At 33.7% G+C, this 20,507-nt stretch overlaps 1 protein-coding gene across 1 annotated transcript; it reads right to left on the reverse strand.

Moving 5' to 3' along the window:
- Positions 1-5,697: 5,697 nt before the first annotated feature.
- LOC127100529 (ornithine aminotransferase, mitochondrial) lies at positions 5,698-9,159 on the reverse strand. Its single transcript, XM_051037746.1, has 10 exons — positions 8,910-9,159; positions 8,695-8,803; positions 8,357-8,587; positions 8,050-8,209; positions 7,887-7,942; positions 7,115-7,267; positions 6,740-6,837; positions 6,440-6,520; positions 6,073-6,306; positions 5,698-5,977 (listed from the first exon to the last, which is right to left on the reverse strand). Exons 1-10 carry the CDS (start codon positions 9,047-9,049, stop codon positions 5,830-5,832), a joined length of 1,410 nt encoding a protein of 469 aa, XP_050893703.1. The 5' UTR covers positions 9,050-9,159; the 3' UTR covers positions 5,698-5,829.
- Between the last annotated feature and the right edge of the window lie 11,348 nt (positions 9,160-20,507).

The following is a 20,507-nucleotide window of genomic DNA, read 5'->3' on the forward strand; positions in this document are numbered from 1 at the left end:
TATCATAACCGTAGTCACTAAGTTGACTAATAGGCAAAAGGTTATGCATCAAACCATCAACTAAAAGAACATTAGTAATAGAAGGAAGTTTATCGTTACCAATAGTTCCAGAGCCAATGATATTTCCTTTCTAGTTTCCTCTTAAACCAACGAAACCTCTAGGCTTAAGTTCCAAATCTTGGAACATAGACCTTCTTCCTGTCATGTGTCGCAGGCATCCACTGCCCAGATACCATGACTGGTGTTTCAACTGAGTTATTAAGGATGTCTACAACATACATTATTTTATCCTTAGGTACCCACTTTCTAGGTCCTCTCTTGTTAGTTTTCCCAGAGTTTCTTGCAACTTTGGATCTTTTAGCAGAAGGATAATCATGGGGAATTTATGCATAATACTTAGGTTTCAGAACTGAGCTCTTATCCTTTGTATATTTCCATGCAGAAATATCAAGCTCAGTGAAAGTAGGCATGAAATACACATAGAGAGGTTTTAGTTTTACCTTCTGACTTTCGTCAAGTTTTATAGTTTATGTACAACCTAAACCTTTCTTGCCATTTCTACTAACTTCATAGATCAAGGAAACCATTTTGCTTCTATCTATGCTTTTAGCTAGAAAGTAATGGAATGATCTGTCATATCTAATGACACAATTAGTACCAGAAACTTCTGAGACTATTTCCTCCTCTAGTTTTGAAATTTTACTTTTCAAAACTGAGTTGTTACTTTCTAAATAAAATACTTTTTTCATTTAGAGAGGAAATATCTTTCTCAAGCTTACTGCGAGTTTCATAGGCAACTACTTGGACTTGTTTAAGCTCCTTGTATTTACTCTGATGACTCTGGTGCTTTTCCAGCATTTCAGAGAGACATGATTTAATATCAGAACGAGAGAGGTTAGAAAGTACCTCTTTAGAATCAGAGTTGGATTCTGATTCTGATAATACCTTGTCTTCTGGTTCTTCAAAACCTTCAGGATCACCTGTAGTTGCCATCAATGCAACGTTAGCTTTTTCTTCTTCAGAGTCTTCTTCTTCGGATTTTGAGTCATCCCATGTAGCCATCAACCCTTTCTTGCCTTTAGAAAAATTCTTCTTAGACCTTCTGTCCTTTTTCAGCTTAGGACAATCATTTTTGTAGTGGTCTGGCTCCTTGCACTCAAACCAGATAACTTCTTTCCAGAACCTTACTTCTTCTGTCCAGACGAAGAATCAAAGCGACCAGAAATCCTTCTGGCTCTTTTGAACTTTCCTTGACCATTTTGCTTGTGTTTCTAGAGTCTATTGACTTTCTTTGAAATTAGAGACAATTCATCATCATCTTCTAAGTCTTCATCAGATCCTTTTGATTCTTCCTAAGCTTGATAAGCTTTTGTCTTCTCAGGCTTAGACTTTAGAGCAACATATTTACCTTGCTTCTGAGGTTCATCTTCCTCGAGCTCAATCTCATGGTTTCTTAAAGAACTAGCAAGTTCTTCAAGACTAATATTGTTTAGATCATTTTCCAACTTCAAAGCAGTTACCGTAGGTTTCCATTTTTTGGGAAGACTTCTGATAATCTTCTTGACATGGTCAGCTGTAAAGTGTCCTTTGTCCAGAACTTTCAGTCCTGTAACAAGCATCTGAAACCTTGAGAACATAGTCTCAACTATTTTATCATCTTCCATTTTGAATGCCTCGTACTTCTGGATTAAGGCCAAGGCCTTTGTCTCCTTTACTTTATCATTCCCCTCATGAGTCATCCTTAGAGAGTCAAAAATGGATTTAGAAGAATCTTTGTTTGTTATCTTCTCATACTCAGTATAAGAGATGGCATTTAGCAATATAGTTATGACCTTATGATGATTTTTGAAATATTTCTTCTGTTGATAAGTCATAGCACTTCTAGCTATAATATTTCCTTCAACATTAACTGGGTGAACATAATCATCGACTACAAGATCCCAGAGATCAACATTGTAACCAAGAAAGAAGTTTTTTATTCTATCTTTCCAATAATCAAATTTCTCACTATCAAAGATTGGTGGTTTTGCACTGTAGTGATCTCTTTCATTATTGTTAACAACGTTAGCAGCGGTCATTGCTTCTCACACAAACTGGATCGGTACTGAACACGATGAGGTGTTGATAAATCTTTTATCACAATTAGAACTAGAGCTCTAATGCCAATTAAAGGTGTGAAAAACATAAGAAAGGGGGGTTTGAATTGGGTTTTAAAAGCAAAAGTTTTTTCAAAAACAAGAACGCCACTAATAAGTTAATAACAAATAGATAAAAACACAAGTATTTTTATCCTGGTTCGCTTAAAACTCAAAGCTTCTTCATCCCACCCGCCAAGGTGATTTTTCCTTATACACAAGGACTTAATCCACTATAATTAATAGATTACAATAATCATAAAGAATAACCTTTTTTGTCTTCTCAAGGATCCAACTATACCCTAGTCTCCTTAAGGACTCACAAAGAACAACCTTCTTTGTCTTCTCAAGGATAACCTCCTCAAGGAATCAAACAAATAGTTTGAATAATATTTTGAGTGTTACAAGTTGCTTCTATACAAGCAGATTTTATATAAATGATAAAAAAAACACTTAAAGAAAAACTGCGTACATAAAAATGATGGTTTTTCACAAATAAACAGACTTGTCAAAATATTGTATCACCGACGTTTTTTTCAAGTCTCCAAGTCTCACTTATATAGCAAAGAAGAAGATCGTTGGAGGGAAAAAAGGGAAAAGCTCATAGAGCGGTTGCCCACTGTTGGATGGGAGAGGAGTGATACTGCATACTGTCCTTCGCCCATAAAATAAGTGACAGGTGTGATGTATCGTACTGTCCTTGCCCATGAAATTTGGTAGTGGAAAGGATATTCGATTTGTACTATGTACTATTTGATCATGTTCCCATTTTATCTTATCTTCATATTCATGAACTTCTGATAAAAGTTGATGAAACATAAAATGAAGAAATATAAAGCTGGATTCAGAAACTTCAGAATCTTTGGTCAGAATCTTGACAACTTCAATAGTCTACCTTGAGATCTTCAGTATCTTCAGAGTCTTCAAAATCTTCAGTCAAAACCTTGATAACTTCAATCGTCTGACTTGAGATCTTCAGAATCTTCAGCTACATAACACAACTTCAGAAGCTTGCCATTCTTCAGAAGTTTTGTGATCAGAGTCACGTCCAAAAGCATGAACTAGGAGAATATTGCATCAGCAACATAGTGTCTCCTCAGAAGTTTCTCATGAGTGAATCAGCATAGAAGCATAAAGATCATTGTGGCAGCAATATTTAACATCTTTCAGAACTTCTAATAGTTGGCGCAGAAGCGAATTTGGAACACATTATTCAGAAATTGATGACGTTGCACGTCATATATTCAGAATTAGAACAGACTATTAAAGATACACAATAACAAACCATTAGGGTGCCAAAGTTGTTTTCACACAAATACAACATTGTTATTATCAAAACTCAAGATATAGATACAGAACCAATTCTTGTTCTAACAGTTAACACTATTACAAGTTCTAACATGGTGGGAACATGAAGTCTTGATCATGATGTCGCTTAACATGGCTTGGCATGGGATTTGGTATAAGGGAAACTTGGAACGGAATTAAACATGAAGATTGAAGATTTAGGGCCACAAATAGGAAATCTTGAGGATGAAGGAAAAGATAGGATTTAGTGTGACTTTGGTCAACTATTTTATCAAAAGTCAATAGTTGACAAATAGTCAACCTTAGGACAAAATTTGATCTTCTATGTAATTTGCAAGTATGACCTTTGTAATGTACTTGGTGTTTGAAATGAAACTTGGCCTTGAATATACTTTGTAACTACTTTCTTACGAAATGTACTTTCCCTCCATTTCCTAATTTTGAATTTTGAACTTTTGAATCTCTTGAAATTTTGAATGGTAATGCCTTAATCAAGATAACAATATCCATCCATACCAACATGTAAGAATTCTTATAGAAAATTGGTCAACAAAAAGTCAACCTTCCATGGTTGACTTTGTACCAACAAGTCAAACTTGTCCAAAGGGCTTTCAACCTCATAATCAAAGTGCCTTGACCAAAAGTTAGGGATTCCAAAGACTTAAGCTAAGGAAAGTGACTATCCAAAGTTTAATGTGTTCAAAAAAATCAAGTGTAGCATAAAGATCCCACAAACTTGCTTCATAAGTATATACCTTAGGAACCCTAGTCCACGAAGATTGATGACACCTTTGGCACAATTCATTGTCTTGCAAGATAAATAATAAGAAACTTTTGAATCAATGATGCTACTTGTAAAATGCAAGTGTAGATGAATAATTTTATAATAGATGATTAGGACAAGAGTATGCATATGAATCATGAGCCATAGGTCAGATGAAATGATAATATATAGGACAAATTTTGGAGTATGACAACTTGTTTAGTAAATAAGAAACATAAGTCGACTGCATACATCCTTTTGAAATAAGGACAAATGATAATTTTGAAAATCGTTGCCTCCTAGATTTTTTTAACCTATGAATTGGTTTGAAGAGCTTACAAACTTGATTAGGTGGATTAGATTATTTTGAATAGCAGTATTGCACTTGAAGTCTTTCAAGTAAGAGGGGGGATTTATAGGTTAGATAAACCATCTAAGGATTGTTCAATAAGGGAGTTAATGCTACTTGCATTAATATCTATAATCTATTATATATAAAATAGACTTTCAATCTATTCTATCGACAACTTATAACCATTTTTGCCACATCATTAATATTCCTATTAATATTCCTATGTCTCATTCTATATTACATTGCTATTGCTCTATAATTGACTTAATTGCCCAAAAATCAAATGAATTAATCAAAGCGTTTGAATCATGGAGAAAATGTTGTTAGTATAAGGTAAAGGGTCCATTAGCAAAATTAGAGATCTCACTAGGAGAGATTCATTTAAACCAATAAGAAAATGAATGGTGAAAACCAATTCATGTTGAATGTGAGCATTGCTCATTAACATTTATGAGAACATTTGCAAACTAGAATTGGAAGATAAGATTCAAAGTTCTCTTCAAAGTACCTTTAAATAATAAAAACACTTAAACAGATTGAGAATCCTGCTTAAGACTAGATTTTCATCTGCAATTCTGAAAATGTTCCTTCAATTCATTCCAATCTTTTTTGTAACTTGGATCAAAATTAGTTAGAACTAGAATTGTTTCATCAACCCAATCAAATTTGTTTTTAGCACCAGTGTCGATCGATCGTGCCCAACAGAAGCTAACTTACAATATATAAAATCAGTAAAGCCTAACTAACTTTGTTATTGGCTAACAAACTCTAACTATCTAACAAATTGAAATAAAACTTCTAACTAACTCTTAATGTATGATCAAGTGCAGCCAGCTAATCATGTACTCATATGCTTCGGTTACTTGATCACCAAGGCAATGATAATTTTGTCAGTTAGTTTGTTCAAGTGCATCAGTGAGACTTTCCTGGTATTGAGGATCATGTTGAGTATCGTTTTATCAACGAAATTTGTGATCATCCCATGAGATATTCTTTTTCAGACAAATTTTTTATAAATTTTATATACCAATGAATACATTATTAACCATTTACGACTCGAACACAACTATCACATACACTAGGGCCAGCTGGAGGAGCAAGATTTTTTGGCTTCATCTTCTTCAAGATTGGTAGATTAATTTCCAGCACATGATATGGTAAGTTTTATTAATTTCTTTTGGTTTATAGATAAAACAACATTTATGATCATCTATGAAACATCCTTTTTCAAGCAAAAGTTTTATAAAATTCGTAGACCATTCATTATCTTGTTAACCATACACGAGTCGACCACACCGATCACATGGACTAGGCCCAGCTAGAGGAACAGCATCTTTTGGCTTCGTCTTCTTCAACAATGGTAGATCTATTTCCAGCACCTCAGCCAAGGCCTTAGAACCTTGTTGAATCTCATCCGCGCTGCAAAGATCACTTCATGTCAAAACAAATTCTAGAACAACGTATTACAGACTTCGTCTTAGACGTAGTTATAATTGTTCGCATCACTTTCTTACCTTATGCAGAGTGGGGGAGTGAAGCGAATAATTGTGTCGTGTGTTGACTTGGCGAGAACTCCTCTTTCTTTCAATTTTTCGCTTAACTCAAAGCCTGACACGGGAGACAAGCTTTCGCTGTTAAGCTCCACTCCAATAAACAAACCTCTTCCCCGCACCTCCTTTACGTGCTCCGGGTGTTTCTTCTGAATCTTATGCAGCAAACCGAGAAGCTCGCCTCCCAATTTGGTAGATCTGTCCGATGGTAAGAAATCAATTGCATACTTTAAACATCAATATCTCAAAGAGAACGGTTCAAACTTCGAAGACATCGATTGGAGTCGGTATATATGTTGACAGTAAAAGATTTTGCAATGGATATTGATACCTCTCGGTAAGTCTCTCTTCTTTGATCACTTCAAGCGCGGCAATGGCAACTGCACTAGCCAATGGATTTCCTCCAAAAGTACTGCGAACAAATTTCATTATTAGTATACCTTTTTGAAACCTTTCACATATTCAAATCAACTGGAACAAAACTAACACGAAAAAATCACACATAACCCGAACAAAACAAACTATGTATTATAAGATTTCAGGTTCCAACAGAACCTTATAAGTTTGACGGCTATTGACAAGAAAATATTAAATAAAATAAGTACTTAAAATGATTATAATGAAATTAAACCTTCCATGCTGTCCAGGTTTAATACAAAGCATAACATCTTTGTCGGCAAGAACTGCACTAACTGGTAGAATTCCTCCACCTAATGCTTTCCCTAGAATCTGAGTCAAAAGACGGTTTAAAAAATTAGTTGTTAGTGGCGCTCAAAAGGAAACATAACCTCAGAAAAGGGTTGCAAACACAGGACTATTTCTTGCCATGTATTTTCAACTTCAAGTTGAAGACCGTGATTCATTATTAAAAAGACGCTCAATCAATCTGCTATGAGTCGCAACGCATTTTTTTAACAGTGTCATGACAAGATGATGTTTTTAGCGAAGTACTGTGAATGAATAAAGAGAAATATAGACTTAACAACAAGTAAAGGTGGTTACTAACCACTACATCTGGACGAACATCTTCCCAGTCACAAGCCAGCATTTTCCCTGTTCTTGCCAATCCAGTTTGTATTTCATCGGCGATCATCAACACGTTGTATTTGGAGCAAAGATCTCTAACAGCTTTCAAATAGCCATCTGGGGGAATTACCACCTTCAAACAAATAAAGCATTTCAGAGGAATGTGAAGAAGTAAAAAAAGATTTCATATTTTCCATAACATTATACAGTAATATTCAACAGACAAATAAAAAACCAGTTTGACAGATGAATTAGATGACATTAGGAAAGAAAGCCGGTGGAAGATGGACTATCAAGAAGAAACCAAAAACACCCAAACTAGATGAAAATGTAAATTCACTAGGACTGTATAAGTCAACAGGACATGTCACAATGCACATTCTCGTAAGCAAACTATTATACTGCACGAATGGATCAAAACATACAACGGAAGGTAAGTAGCACCGACACCTCTGAAAAAAGGCGTGTCCATGTCGGTGTCAGACACATGCGCCGACATTTGTAATTAAGTTTAATTTATTCAGTTTTTAAAATTATTATCTGTGTTGCCGTGTCAATGTCGGGTCGTATTTGGGATGTCCGTGCTTCATAGAACGGAAGTAACACTAAAATTCACATGGTCAGTGAATACATAAAAAACAAGTGACAAGTTTTCAAAACAAAACAAGTTCAACATGTTCTATGCGGTAAATCACACAAAGGAACATATTGAGCGTTCGGGCTAATCAAATATGTATTCTCACAAAACATACCCCAGCTTCCCCTTGGATAGGTTCTAAAATAAAAGCCGCTACGCGGTCTCCTTTTTCTGCAGTTCATCAGGGAGAAAATCCAATTAATAAATATCAACAATATGTCATGCTAAGCAAAAGATACAGATAACAAATGAAGCGACTGCATAGAAAAATTCCGAACCTTTGAAAATTCGTTCAATGGCTTCTGCATCACCAAAATCAACTTTAAGATGGCCTGGCATTAAAGGACCAAAACCGCGGGTAGCTTCGTTGTCACAACTCATAGATATGACACCCAAGGTTCGACCATTGAAGCAGCCACAGCATGATACAATAAGAGCCTGAAATGAGGTCACAGTTAGCTTAAAAAAATCACATGTTTGCGTATAAGATATTTCAAAACAACGAATAACAATAATGACCGAATCAATATCAGTGGTCCAAGATATGACAATTATTATTAGTATACATGAATCTCATAGTGATACCTCATCGTTGGGAATCTTTTTCTTTTCATAACCCCACTTTCTTGCTAACTTCAAAGCTGTTTCCACACCTTCAGCACCAGTATTCATAGGAAGTACCATATCATAACCAAACAAGGCTGTCAAATACTCAGCAAAGACGGGAAACCGATCATTATAGAACGCGCGAGAGCTCACCGTAAGCCTATCCGCCTGATCGTGTAAGGCTTTCAGAATTTTAGGATGACAGTGTCCCTAAGACAAAAATGAGTCATTTCTAATTACAATCAAATTCCCAATTTCATTAATTTCAGAACCATTACAAATAAATAAAAAATCACCAAGATCCATTCAAATTGTACCTGATTAACCGCAGAATATCCAGATAGAAAATCAATATATTTGTTTCCCTCTGGATCCCAGACAGATGACCCCTTTGCATGAGCAAAAACAATGGGAAGTGGATGGTAACTGCAAATCAAACAGACAACATCACCTTAAACAATCGATTAAACTCACTAACAATCTACAGAAATGAAAAGAGAGTGTGTTTGGGAAAAGAAGAAAAGAAACGTACTTGTGGGCACTGTGCTGGTGTTCTTTGTCGATGATTGTTTGTGAAGAGGAAGAAGCATTGGATTGCGTGGCGACAGCGAAAGTTCTAGTACCTCTACAAACTCTTCGCATCAAACATTGAACTTGTCGTGTGGCAGCCATGGATGAGAGTTTGAGATGTTTCAATTGTATGAAATTGTTTACGTTGTCTTGTTGATTGGTCTGACTGACGTAAATAAAAGTTGCAGATATATATTAACATATAAATAATAAATAATGTTATCTGCTTTTTTTAAGTGAATTTTTTATTCAGATAACCATCTTTATGGTTTATTTCCATAATACTCATATTTCTCTTATATTTTGCTATCTATTCATGTTATACATAAACAAAAACAAAAAATCTATCCAATTGGCACAGGTTTCAACTAATTAGAAGTATGGGTGTTCATGTTCATGAAGTGAACCGAATTCAATTCAACTGCAATAATCACATTAATAGAGATGCAGTTAATTATTAAAACGGATTTAATTCAGTTTAAAATTAATTTAAAACTAATTTGTATTTATAAACTAACTTATAATTATAAACCAAATTTATATTGTTAATCTATAAAAGCTCTTTTTTTAAATTTCATAATTAGAAAGTATTTTCTGAAAATTCATTTCAAAAAAAATTCTATATTCGAAAAAACAATTATATTCAGAAAAAAATTTACAAAAACTTTTATTTTTTATTTTTTTGAAATAAAAAACATTTTTTTCATAAAAAAATTTTTGTGAAATATATATATTGGATTTTTTTATTTTTGGAAAAAATATTATTCTTTATTTTTCAGAATAAAAATAATTTTATATATTTAGAAAAAAAATTTAAAAGAAATTATATTTTTTATTTTTAGGGAAAAAAATTATTTAAAAGGAATTTAATTTTAAAAACTTATTTTTATTTTTTCTAAAAAAAAATTATTATTATTTTTGGAAAAAATGTTTTTTTTTAAAACAATTATTTTTTATATTTTTCAGAATAAAAAATTATTTTATTATTTTCTAAAAAAAATTTGTTTTAACTCTCGATTGTTTTCCTTTTCATTCTTATGAGAAATTATTTTATATAATTAAATCAGTTTATAAAATAAAACTGATTTTAAACCGATTTTAAATTGAATTAAATTTGTTTAAATACATTAACCATTTAAGTAATTCAATTTTTATATGGTGCAATGCAATTCAGTTTGGTTAACTATATTTTTGCACACCTCTAATTAAAAGCACACCCTATTGTTGATGCATATGGAATGGTATTCATGTGATCCCTTTCTTCCTTAGTCTAAGGGGATTGTGTTTTTTATAGACACATGTCATGTTGCATATGTATGAATCCTTGCTTGGAAAGAGACATCTTTTCCAATGAGTAATATGCCATCTACATATAATATCAGAAAGACGACCATGCTCCCACTAACCTTCTTATAGACACAAGGTTCATCTTCATTTTTTATGAATCCATATTGTTTTACTGTGTCATCAAAACAAAGATTCCATCTTCTAGAAGCGTGCTTCAATCCATAGATTGATCGATGTAACTTGTATATCTTTTGGACTTCTTTTGGTATGTCAAATCCTTCAAGTTGTGTCATGTACACATTCTCAAGAAGATTCCCATTAAGGAAAGAAATCTGGACATCCATCTACCATATTTCATAATCATGATATGCAGCAATAGAAGTAAAATCCGAACAGATTTAAGCATTGCAACTGGTGAAAAAGTTTCATCATAGTCTACACCATGAAGCTGCTTATAGCCATTAGCAATCAGTCCTACCTTATAGGTGTGTACCTTACCATCCATGACAGTCTTATTTTTGAAGACCCACTTGCATCCTATAGGATTAACTCCTACAGGAGGCTCTACCAAGGTCTAAACCCGGTTTGTGTACATGGAAAGAAATTCAAATTTCATGGCTTCTAGACACTTCTCAGACACGGAACTAGTGATAGCCTCTTGGTAGGTCACATGCTCATCTTGATCCATGAGTAGTATATCACCTTGATTAGTTACGAGATAACCATATCTCTTAGGTTGGTGACGTATCTTGTTTGACATACGTTGGTTTTGTTCTACTTGAGCAGGTTTCTCTTCCACAACTACTTGTGTTTCCGGATTTAGTTCCTCCATATGTGTATCAATGCTTTATGATTCTTGAATTTCTTCAAGCTCTACTTTCCTCCCACTGATTCCTTTGAAAATAAATTCCCTTTCCAGGAATACTCCAGTTCGAGCGAAAAACACTTTGCCCTCAGAAGGATTGTATAAGTAATACCCTCTTGTTTCTTTAGGATACCCCACAAATAAACATTTGTCAGATCTGGGCTCAAGCTTAGTTGAAATTTGTCGTTTCATATAAACTTCACAACCTCAAACCTTCATGTAAGACATATGTGGTTTCTTACCACTCCATATCTCATATGGTGTATTCTCAACATTTTTAGATGGAACACGGTTAGGTATGTAAGTTGCTATCGACAGAGTATGTCCCCAAAAGGAGTTTGGAAGATCGGAATGACTCATCATGGATCAGACCATGTCTAATAAGGTTCAATTTCTTCTCTCAAATGCATCATTCTATTGTGGTGTTCCAGGAGGAGTAAGTTGGAATAAAATCCCATGCTTTTTTAGATGGTCATCAAACTCTAGGCTTAAAAATTCACCGCCTCGATTTGATCGAAGAGTTTTAATATTCTTACCTAGTTGGTTTTATACTTCATTCTTGAATTCCTTGAACTTTTCAAATGATTCAAATTTGTGTTTCATTAGATACACATAACCATATCTACTAAAATCATCAGTATATATGATGAAGTATTGAAAACCTCATATGGCTAGTATGTTCAGTGGTCTACATACATCGGTATGTATAAGGGTCAAAAGATCATTAGCCTTTTCACGTTTTCCTGTGAATGGAGACTTTGTCTTCTTTCCAATTAAACAAGATCTGCATGTATCATATGATTCGTAATCAAAAGAGTCCAAGAGTCCATTTATATGGAATTTGGAAATGTGTTTCTCATTTATATGGCCTAAGCGACAATGCCAAAGGTAACTTGGATTTACATCATTAGGTTTCAACCTTTTAGTATTAATGTTATAAATTGGCATTTCAAGATCAAGGACATACAGTTTATTGTATATTTGTGCAGTAGCATAGAATACATCATTCAAATAAATATAGCAACAATTATTCTTTATTATGAATAAAAAACCAAACTTGTCCAAACAAGAAACAGAAATGGATATAATATTCCTGCTAATTACAGGTACATAATAACAGTTCTCTAACTGAATTATTAAACCACTAGATAAAGTCAATACATAAGTTCCTACGGCTAAAGCAACAACCTTTGCTCAATTGTCAACTCGTAGATCAACTTCACCTTTTGTCAATTTTCTACTCCTTTTTAGCCCTTGTACATTAGTACAAATGTGATAACCATAGCCAGTATACAATACCCATGAGGCAGAAGTAGATAAATTTATTTCTATAACAAAAATACTTGAAGTTAAAGTCTCTACTCCATTTTTCTTATCTTCCAGGTACTTTGGGCAGTTTCTCTTCCAGTGTCTGGTCTTACCGCAATAGAAGCAAGTTCCCACCTTTGTTATACCTCCACTAGGCTTCAAAGCATGAGCAGTAGGTTTAGGTCTAGCAACTTCATTGTCTTTCCCTTTACCACCCTGCTTGGTGGGCCTTTTGTTCTATTTCTTTCCATTACTGACCATCAGAATAGACTTCCCTTTTGACTTCAGATTCTATTCAGTAGTTCTTAACATGCCTAGTAGCTATGGAATACTTTTGTCCATATCATTCATGCTGAAATTAAGGACAAATCGACTGAAGCTCTCCAGCAACGATTGCATGATCAAATCAGTCGCAAGCTCCTTTTTTAAGGGAAAATCCAACATTTCAAAGGTCTCCACATACCCAATCATCATAAGTACATGGGAACCTACTGGGGCTCCCTCATCTAACTTTCCTTGAAAATGGGCTTTTAAAACTTAAAATTCTCATGCATTTTCTGCTCTTGATAGAGCATCTTCAGGTGTTCGATCATATCGAGCGCTGCCATGTTTTAATGTTTCTTTTGCAATTCATAATTCATGATAGCCATCATGAGGCCAGCAGTTTCATTGGCATCATCGACGTGCTTCTTATAAGCATCTCTTTCAGCCTTAGAAGTAGAACTAGGAGGCTCCTCTTCAGGAACAAGTGTCTCTAAGACATACAACTTTTTATCATGTTTGAGGACAATCCTCGGGTTTCGGTGTCAATCCAGAAAACTTGTCCCAGACAATTTTTCCTTATCAAGGATTGATCGTAAAATGTTTTTAGAGGTGTTTGTTGTCATGGTAATCTAAAAAAATGTGAAAATATAAGTATCGTTAAAATTAACATATTTAAATAGGCATTTAATTAAATATGCTCCCATTATTTTACTCAAACCAAATTACCATCACCATTTGATTCAGAAAATCCTGTTGGAAGATTTTCTAGTGGATCAAGATCCATATTTCACTTTGTTTTAAGCCAATGGTAGATTGATTACAAAAAACTAGGTTATTTAGGTAGGAACTTCTTCCAATTGTATCTAATACAATTCTAGAATATTATAAGTTGGGTAAATAACTCTTTATTATAGTTCATCATATGGATTGCTCCCAACTTTTGCTTCTAAACGTATATAATCTTATTATAATTTGTTTAGTTAAGTTTGACCCGATATTTTAGCAAATGGATATTACATTTATTCCATTGCACCTTACTAATATAGAACATGCACCTCACTTTAGGTGAAACTTACAGTATTCGATACTAGTTTTGATGAGTGCTAAAACTTGAAAAGCATATACTTGATATTTCTTTTTTACGAAATTTGTAATTAGTTTGATCTTACTGGCTTATTTATCATATAAATCGTCTCTCACATGCATTAACATACAATCACACACATTAACATAAATATAAAATATGAAACGGTTATGGCCCCTAGCATAATTGTTCTATCAAGCCAATGAGAGAACCTAAGCTAAACCTAATAACGATTTATGCTTCTCCAACCTAGACCTTCATGGTTGTCCTCCTTTGATCTTGTCTTCTTATTTTCTTCATTACATTATATTACATTATATCAAGGAATATTCGTTTTACATACGAGGGAGTAAGACGAGAAAATAAGTTACATAAAGAAAGTAAAGAGAAAGACACGACACGCATGTCGTATTTAAAATTCTCAAAACAAAACAAAAAACGAATGTCATAACCGTTCACCACAAGATAACGATAATAAACACATTTTATTATTATTATGAATTTAAATTATGTTAATTAAATAAATCAAATTAAACTTTGACGTTTGATCATGAGTTAATTCGAATTTTTACTGTCGAGTTATCAACGTATGCCAAATTATTTTTAAAATAAATAATATCAACAATTTATTATTATTTAATTAAATAATAACATGATACTTTATCATATTCTTTTGAAAAGTTTTCATTCTACACAGACACAGTAATCGTAAGGTAACCGTGAATAAGCATTTCGGTACAGAATACCGGCATTTTGCATACACATTAATACATACTACTCCCTCCGTTCCTTTTTAAGTGTCATTTTTTTGACTTTTTGCACATACTAAGGAAACTAATCATTATTGTTACTTTTCAAACAATAATTCTTCTTTTACATATAATACTCTTAATTATTTATTACATTCACTTTACTTTTTCTCTCTCTACAATCATTATTTAGGGGTAATTTTGACAAAATTGCAATTAATACTACCTTGAATTTGGCAAGTGACAATTAAAAAGAAACAAATTTTTTGCAAGAAAATGACACTTATAAAGGAACGGAGGGGGTACTTATTACATACAAATATTATTATAATAACTTTTATTATACTTATTGTATGATATAGGCAATATCTCGTTACGCAACATGTGTAAGTATTTTATAATAACAATAACAATTATTAAATTATAAAACAAAAATAAAATACTTATAATTATTATTATTATTATTATTATATAAAATTTTGCAAACGTTAAAATAACTCTTGACAACACAATTCTTGTGTCGTTAAAAATTCTAATGTAACTCATTCATACTATCAATATTGTAATGATCGATTATTCAATTCGATTGATCGAAATGTCATTGATTCACCATACAAATGTCGGATTCCGAAGCAAAATAGCATTGACGAGTCACATGAAATACAACATCACACAAATCGAATCGATGAAATAAAAGGCATATCAAATATATTATCGTTGCATCCAAGTTATTCATATCTTATATGAAATTGATCGATCACTTTTATGTAATTTATGGATGATCGATGTATCACTGCTTCACCATATAAAAGTCGGATTCAGAAGTAGAGTCTACATCGAATCATCCAAATCGTACACAACATGATGCCAAAAAAAAATAATTTTCTTTATTATTTAATTTATTCTATATTTTCATTGACTTAAATCAGAAAGTACGAAAAATAAACATCTACTCGATTCATGGTTTCATAAGTGGCTTTGATACCACTTAAGGGAAATTGTGATTCAAAACGCAGCGGAAAACAATTTTTTTCCTTTAGTTGATTATGACGAATGAGCATGATCAGTGATGGAAACAGTTACCTCTTGTGGTGATTAATAATTTTAATGTAAATCTAAATGAATGATCACAAGCATTGAATGAAGAACAGCGCATCTACTCAATTCACACTAACAGGGCGTCTTCAATCTCAGTGTTAGCTGTTACGAATGAAGATTTTGAGTGAGAAAGAGAAAGAGAGAAATTATTGTCAGGATTTCACCAACCGAATTTCATCAACTGAGAAAGCTTATACACAATGGTTGTATTTATAGAATCATTTGTGTGGAGTGCAAGCTAAAAGGTTCAACTTAAGTGCACCATATAATAATAATAATAATAATAATAATAATAATAATAATAATAATAATAATAATAATAATAATAATAATAATAATAATATAACTATTATTATAATAAACATATTTTATTATTATTATATTTAGTAACTATTATTATTATAAAATAATAATAATATTAATTATTATTATTATATTATACGATGTTCCATATTTCACATAAGTATATCGTACTTTACGGTTTTTCATAATTCTCTCAAGTACATCTTACCTTATAATGTTCCTTATTTATTCTATCTCTCATCAGTGTGATCCTGTAGGATCTCGTGACGTTGACAATTATATTAAATCATACATTTAATATAATAAACAGTGAGAGGTATCCAGCAACACATCACTGCTATCCAAGTCACAAAAATTTCATGTGATCTGACTAAACCTTTTTTGATAATATTATTGTGTACAACTATCATTTTCCCCTCGTATCTATATTGGACACAAGGCATAGACCGTGTTACCCTTGTCCAATTCAATATTGGACTCTTAGACATTTATCCTGTTACGCAGGATGGGCAAATTTAATCTAGGTTACTCATGTCCCTTAGCATACTTTGTGAAGTACCCATCAACTGTCTTTATGGTCATCCAGTTACGGATAATGTTTGATCAACAATAAACTACTCAACTCCATATCTATGGTCCATAATGGTTTCAGGTCGAATGGTGGTATACACCATTATCACCATGAGAATAACTTATGACATTTTACATAACTTTCTATGTAGTATTCTCATAGCGGATCAATCAAGTATATATATTACTCATATATTCATACCTATGTGAAGACTTAATAACTCTTTATCCATGATCTATTAGATGTGATCATCAGTCTATCCACATAATAGTCTCAATGATTTAATGTTATCTCACTTCACAATAAAACTTGATTATGGATACTTCAAGAGTAGTGTCTTTATGCTTAATGGGATCTCATGATTAAGTCACACTTATCATTTAATTAAACGGATTAGCTATTCTAGGGACTTTATCATTTTGGAAAAACAAACATAATAAAAAAAATGTCTTCTTAATTATTTATAAATAATTCAATACAAGTACCAAAACTATTAGGCTCTAAGACTTACACCAGTAAGAAATGTGTAAAAATCACACGTAACATAGTTTAGACATAATGTATAAGTTGTTTGTTGGCTGAAAAGGGTGATTAGAACGTATTTTTTCAAATTGCTTGTGGTACATTCGTCATTGATGTAACTTCTGAGTTGCAGAATATTTCGGAGATGCATCTACGGAATTGTTCAGTGTTTCATATATTGTAGAAAATTTCTGAGATGCATCTCTGAAATATTTAAATGTATTAGTTTTCTGGTGCTTTCGGAGATGCATCTCCAGAATATTTTAACGTTTTAGTTACCTGGTGCTTTCGGAGATGCACCTCCGAAATTTCCTACAATATTTTTTTATTTCTTGTTTGTGTGTTTTGTTTGTCTGCTCTAATGGTATATCTTTCTTTAAATTACAGGCATAATGGCTGATAGACTGAGACATGGCAGGATTGCCCAGCATACATTCGTTCGATGGGAGCGGAGTCAGCGGGTTCCAGATGCTCCATGTACCTCTGGTCAGGAAGAGCCATTTACTTTTGGGGCTCATGCTTCTCCTAGGGTCTCTCCACCTTCTTCTTCTTGTAGGAGACGAGATTCACCATCTGATACGTCACTACTTTCATCCTCCCGCAAGCGTCAGGATTCACTAGTGCCACCTCCTACAGATGATGTTGTTGTTCAAGTCCCACCTCCCACTGATGATAATGTTGATCTAGTGCCACCTTCGAAGGGTGAGGTTGTTTTGGATGCCAAGCCAGAGGCTTTTGGAGGAAGTCCAGTTGATTTGTCCTTACTTCCTATATATCCAGACCATATTGTTAGATATATATGGGACAGGGAGGTAGCATTAGTTGGATTCTTTATTTTTTGGCTTAATTTTTAATTGCTGACATTGATAACAGACATTGATTATTCCTAACATTTATTATTTCTGACAAATTTCAGGAGCGTGATCCCTAGAAGTTTGTTAACCACATGAGAAAGATTGTTACATTACCTTAGTCGAATGAGCATTAGTTTCAGTCGGTTATCTCCTTATTTGGCATGAAGGATATATGCATGATCGGTTACACTCTGGTCAACCATATGATGCTTAATGTATTTGTGGAGAGATGGAACTCTGAGACCTCATCATTTCATCTCCCGCATGGTGAGTTTATCACACTAGACGATGTCTCGTGTTTGTTACATCTTCCGATCAGGGGGAGATTCCTCGATCATGGGAGGACTACCTAAGACAAGGCAATCGAGATGATGGTTGAGTATCTAAGGGTTGATCCAGAGAGCAAAGCAGGCTGATGGTGATGTTGAGCAGGTGACGGTTCACATATCGCATGCATTGAGAGCGTACCTGCTGTTTTTTTGTTGGCACTTTGATTTTTATGGACAAGAGTTCACTTATACTGACATCGTCTACCTACGGTACTTCGTGGATCTCTAGCAGGTCCATGAGTACAAATGTGGGGTTGCTTGCTTGGTTTATCTGTATTTGAAGTTGAGAAATTGTTGTTTGTGGAAGACGAAGTAGGTCACAGGCAGCGTGACACTGTTGGTAATAATTCTTGATTTTGAATATTTTTTGTCATTTTCATCTCATATTGGCAAAACCACTGCCGATGATTTGTGTGTTCCAAACTTTTTTATTTCAAGCTTGGATCCTTCAGCACTTCTCGCGCATCGCTGGTTGGACGAGTCTGCCTGAGTACACTGAGGTTATGATGCGTGCTACTATTTTTATCCCGCTCAGAGGGAACTTGGCGGTCGAGCCTTTCAGAGTCTATCGTGATTGTTTGATTGTTGAGGACATGCACTTCAACAACTACGTTGATCACTGTCAGACGCGACCATTTTACGAGATAGTGTTATACTATAGATGGTTGGCCTGCGGATCGCAGCTTACTGCTCTTCACCTCCCGAAGCACATCATACGACAGTTCGGCTACATTCAGACCATTCTCAGACACCCTATTGTCTCTACTCTTCCTGCCTTGACACGTAGACAGATAGAAAAGATGTTTGATGATTATGAGAGTCCTCTGGTACCGAAAGAGGCACGACCTACCATAGTTGAGAGCGACTAGAGCTACGTCTAAAGATACATTAAATAGTTTTTTAGGATGTCGTATCCGTGTATGGTGCATGTTGCTCTAGGAGATTCATTGAGACCAACTCATCAAAAAATACTAGAGGAGGAGCAAGCTCAGCTAGATCATATTGATGATGTCTTACTTAGGTGTAGTCGCATAGTGGAGATTGTGTGGACAGACATTGACGAGGATATCTTCTCTGGTGGATATGGTGTTAGGCAATTCTTATAGGTCATCATGGTGGAGGCACAAGGGACACTATTGTATCAGAGACATCGTCGGAGGATCGAGGAGATTGATGGTCAAAGAGGTAGAGCAGACATAAGAGGTAGAGGAGAGATTGTTTGAGAAACACAGTAGTCATTTTGACGATTTTCAACATGTATTGCAATTTTATTTGACACACACAGTAGTAGTAGTAGTCTCTTATTATTATATGCATCAATTTTTTTTATTTTTGACCATACAATATACTTCATCTGAACACAGATAAATTTACAATATTGAACACAAATGAACATTTTTTTATTCTAGAATTGTACCTCCAAAATATCCACAAATATGCATCTCTGATATAATTCAAATGTAAATGACTTCTAAATTGATGGTATTGAATGTGAAAAATTATTCCAAGAATACATCTCCAAAATATTAACATTTATTCAGAAATAGGTGGATCCAAAAATACATCTCCAAATACTGATGACATTTAAATAATTTTGCATGGTGGCTAAGTATCTAGGGTGCATTAAAAAATTCTCAAACCATTATCATACATTTCATTTCAAATCAATAAGATGCAGTACAAAACAATAATCCATTTTGATCTATTTGATTGTCATACCTATTTGGCTGGAATTTCAAATAACTATACAAAAACTTGTTTATTTCTGGTTAATTGAAAAATCAAAATTTCAAAACTAGGTGAAAAAATTTGATAACTAAATAAAAGAACTACTTGCTTGGAGTTGGAACCGTTGAATTTAACGGGCTAGCCTGAAATCAACACAAGATTCGGCCAAAAAGAAAGGGATGTAACCAGTTACGGATTATGGTTTAATGTAGATGTATTACTACATAGAAATATACAAATACTTGTATGTATGACATCACATGACAATCATGAAGTTTATGTACATTGTCTACTGATTATACTACTTAATGAACAAAATGAAAGTAACTTTACATACAAAAGTTAAGAACTAACAACATTTCTAACCATAGCTTATAGTATGCTTCTACCTACCCTCAAAGAACCCTTCCGGCTTTCAAAGAAAGAAAAGACCAATTCACCTCTAAGTCAAAATTAATTATATTGATGACTCAAACCATCAGCTTATTGACCAAACTCAATAAACCAGACATCCTCATCGAATAATGATAACAGAAAGTTTGAGAGAAAAGAATGGACAGTAATGAATACAGAACTACGTCGAATATCTAATTAGCTG

The sequence above is a fragment of the Lathyrus oleraceus genome, chromosome 7 (assembly GCF_024323335.1).
Source record: "Lathyrus oleraceus cultivar Zhongwan6 chromosome 7, CAAS_Psat_ZW6_1.0, whole genome shotgun sequence".
Lineage (NCBI taxonomy): Eukaryota > Viridiplantae > Streptophyta > Magnoliopsida > Fabales > Fabaceae > Lathyrus > Lathyrus oleraceus.

Coding starts and splice junctions, on each gene's coding strand:
- LOC127100529 (XM_051037746.1), bottom strand. CDS start 9,049: ATGGCTGCCACACGACAAGTTCAATGTTTGATGCGAAGAGTTTGTAGA. Junction 8,588..8,694: donor GATATTCTGCGGTTAATCAG/GTACAATTTGAA, acceptor TTTTTGTCTTAG/GGACACTGTCATCCTAAAAT. Junction 7,943..8,049: donor CATTGAACGAATTTTCAAAG/GTTCGGAATTTT, acceptor GATGAACTGCAG/AAAAAGGAGACCGCGTAGCG.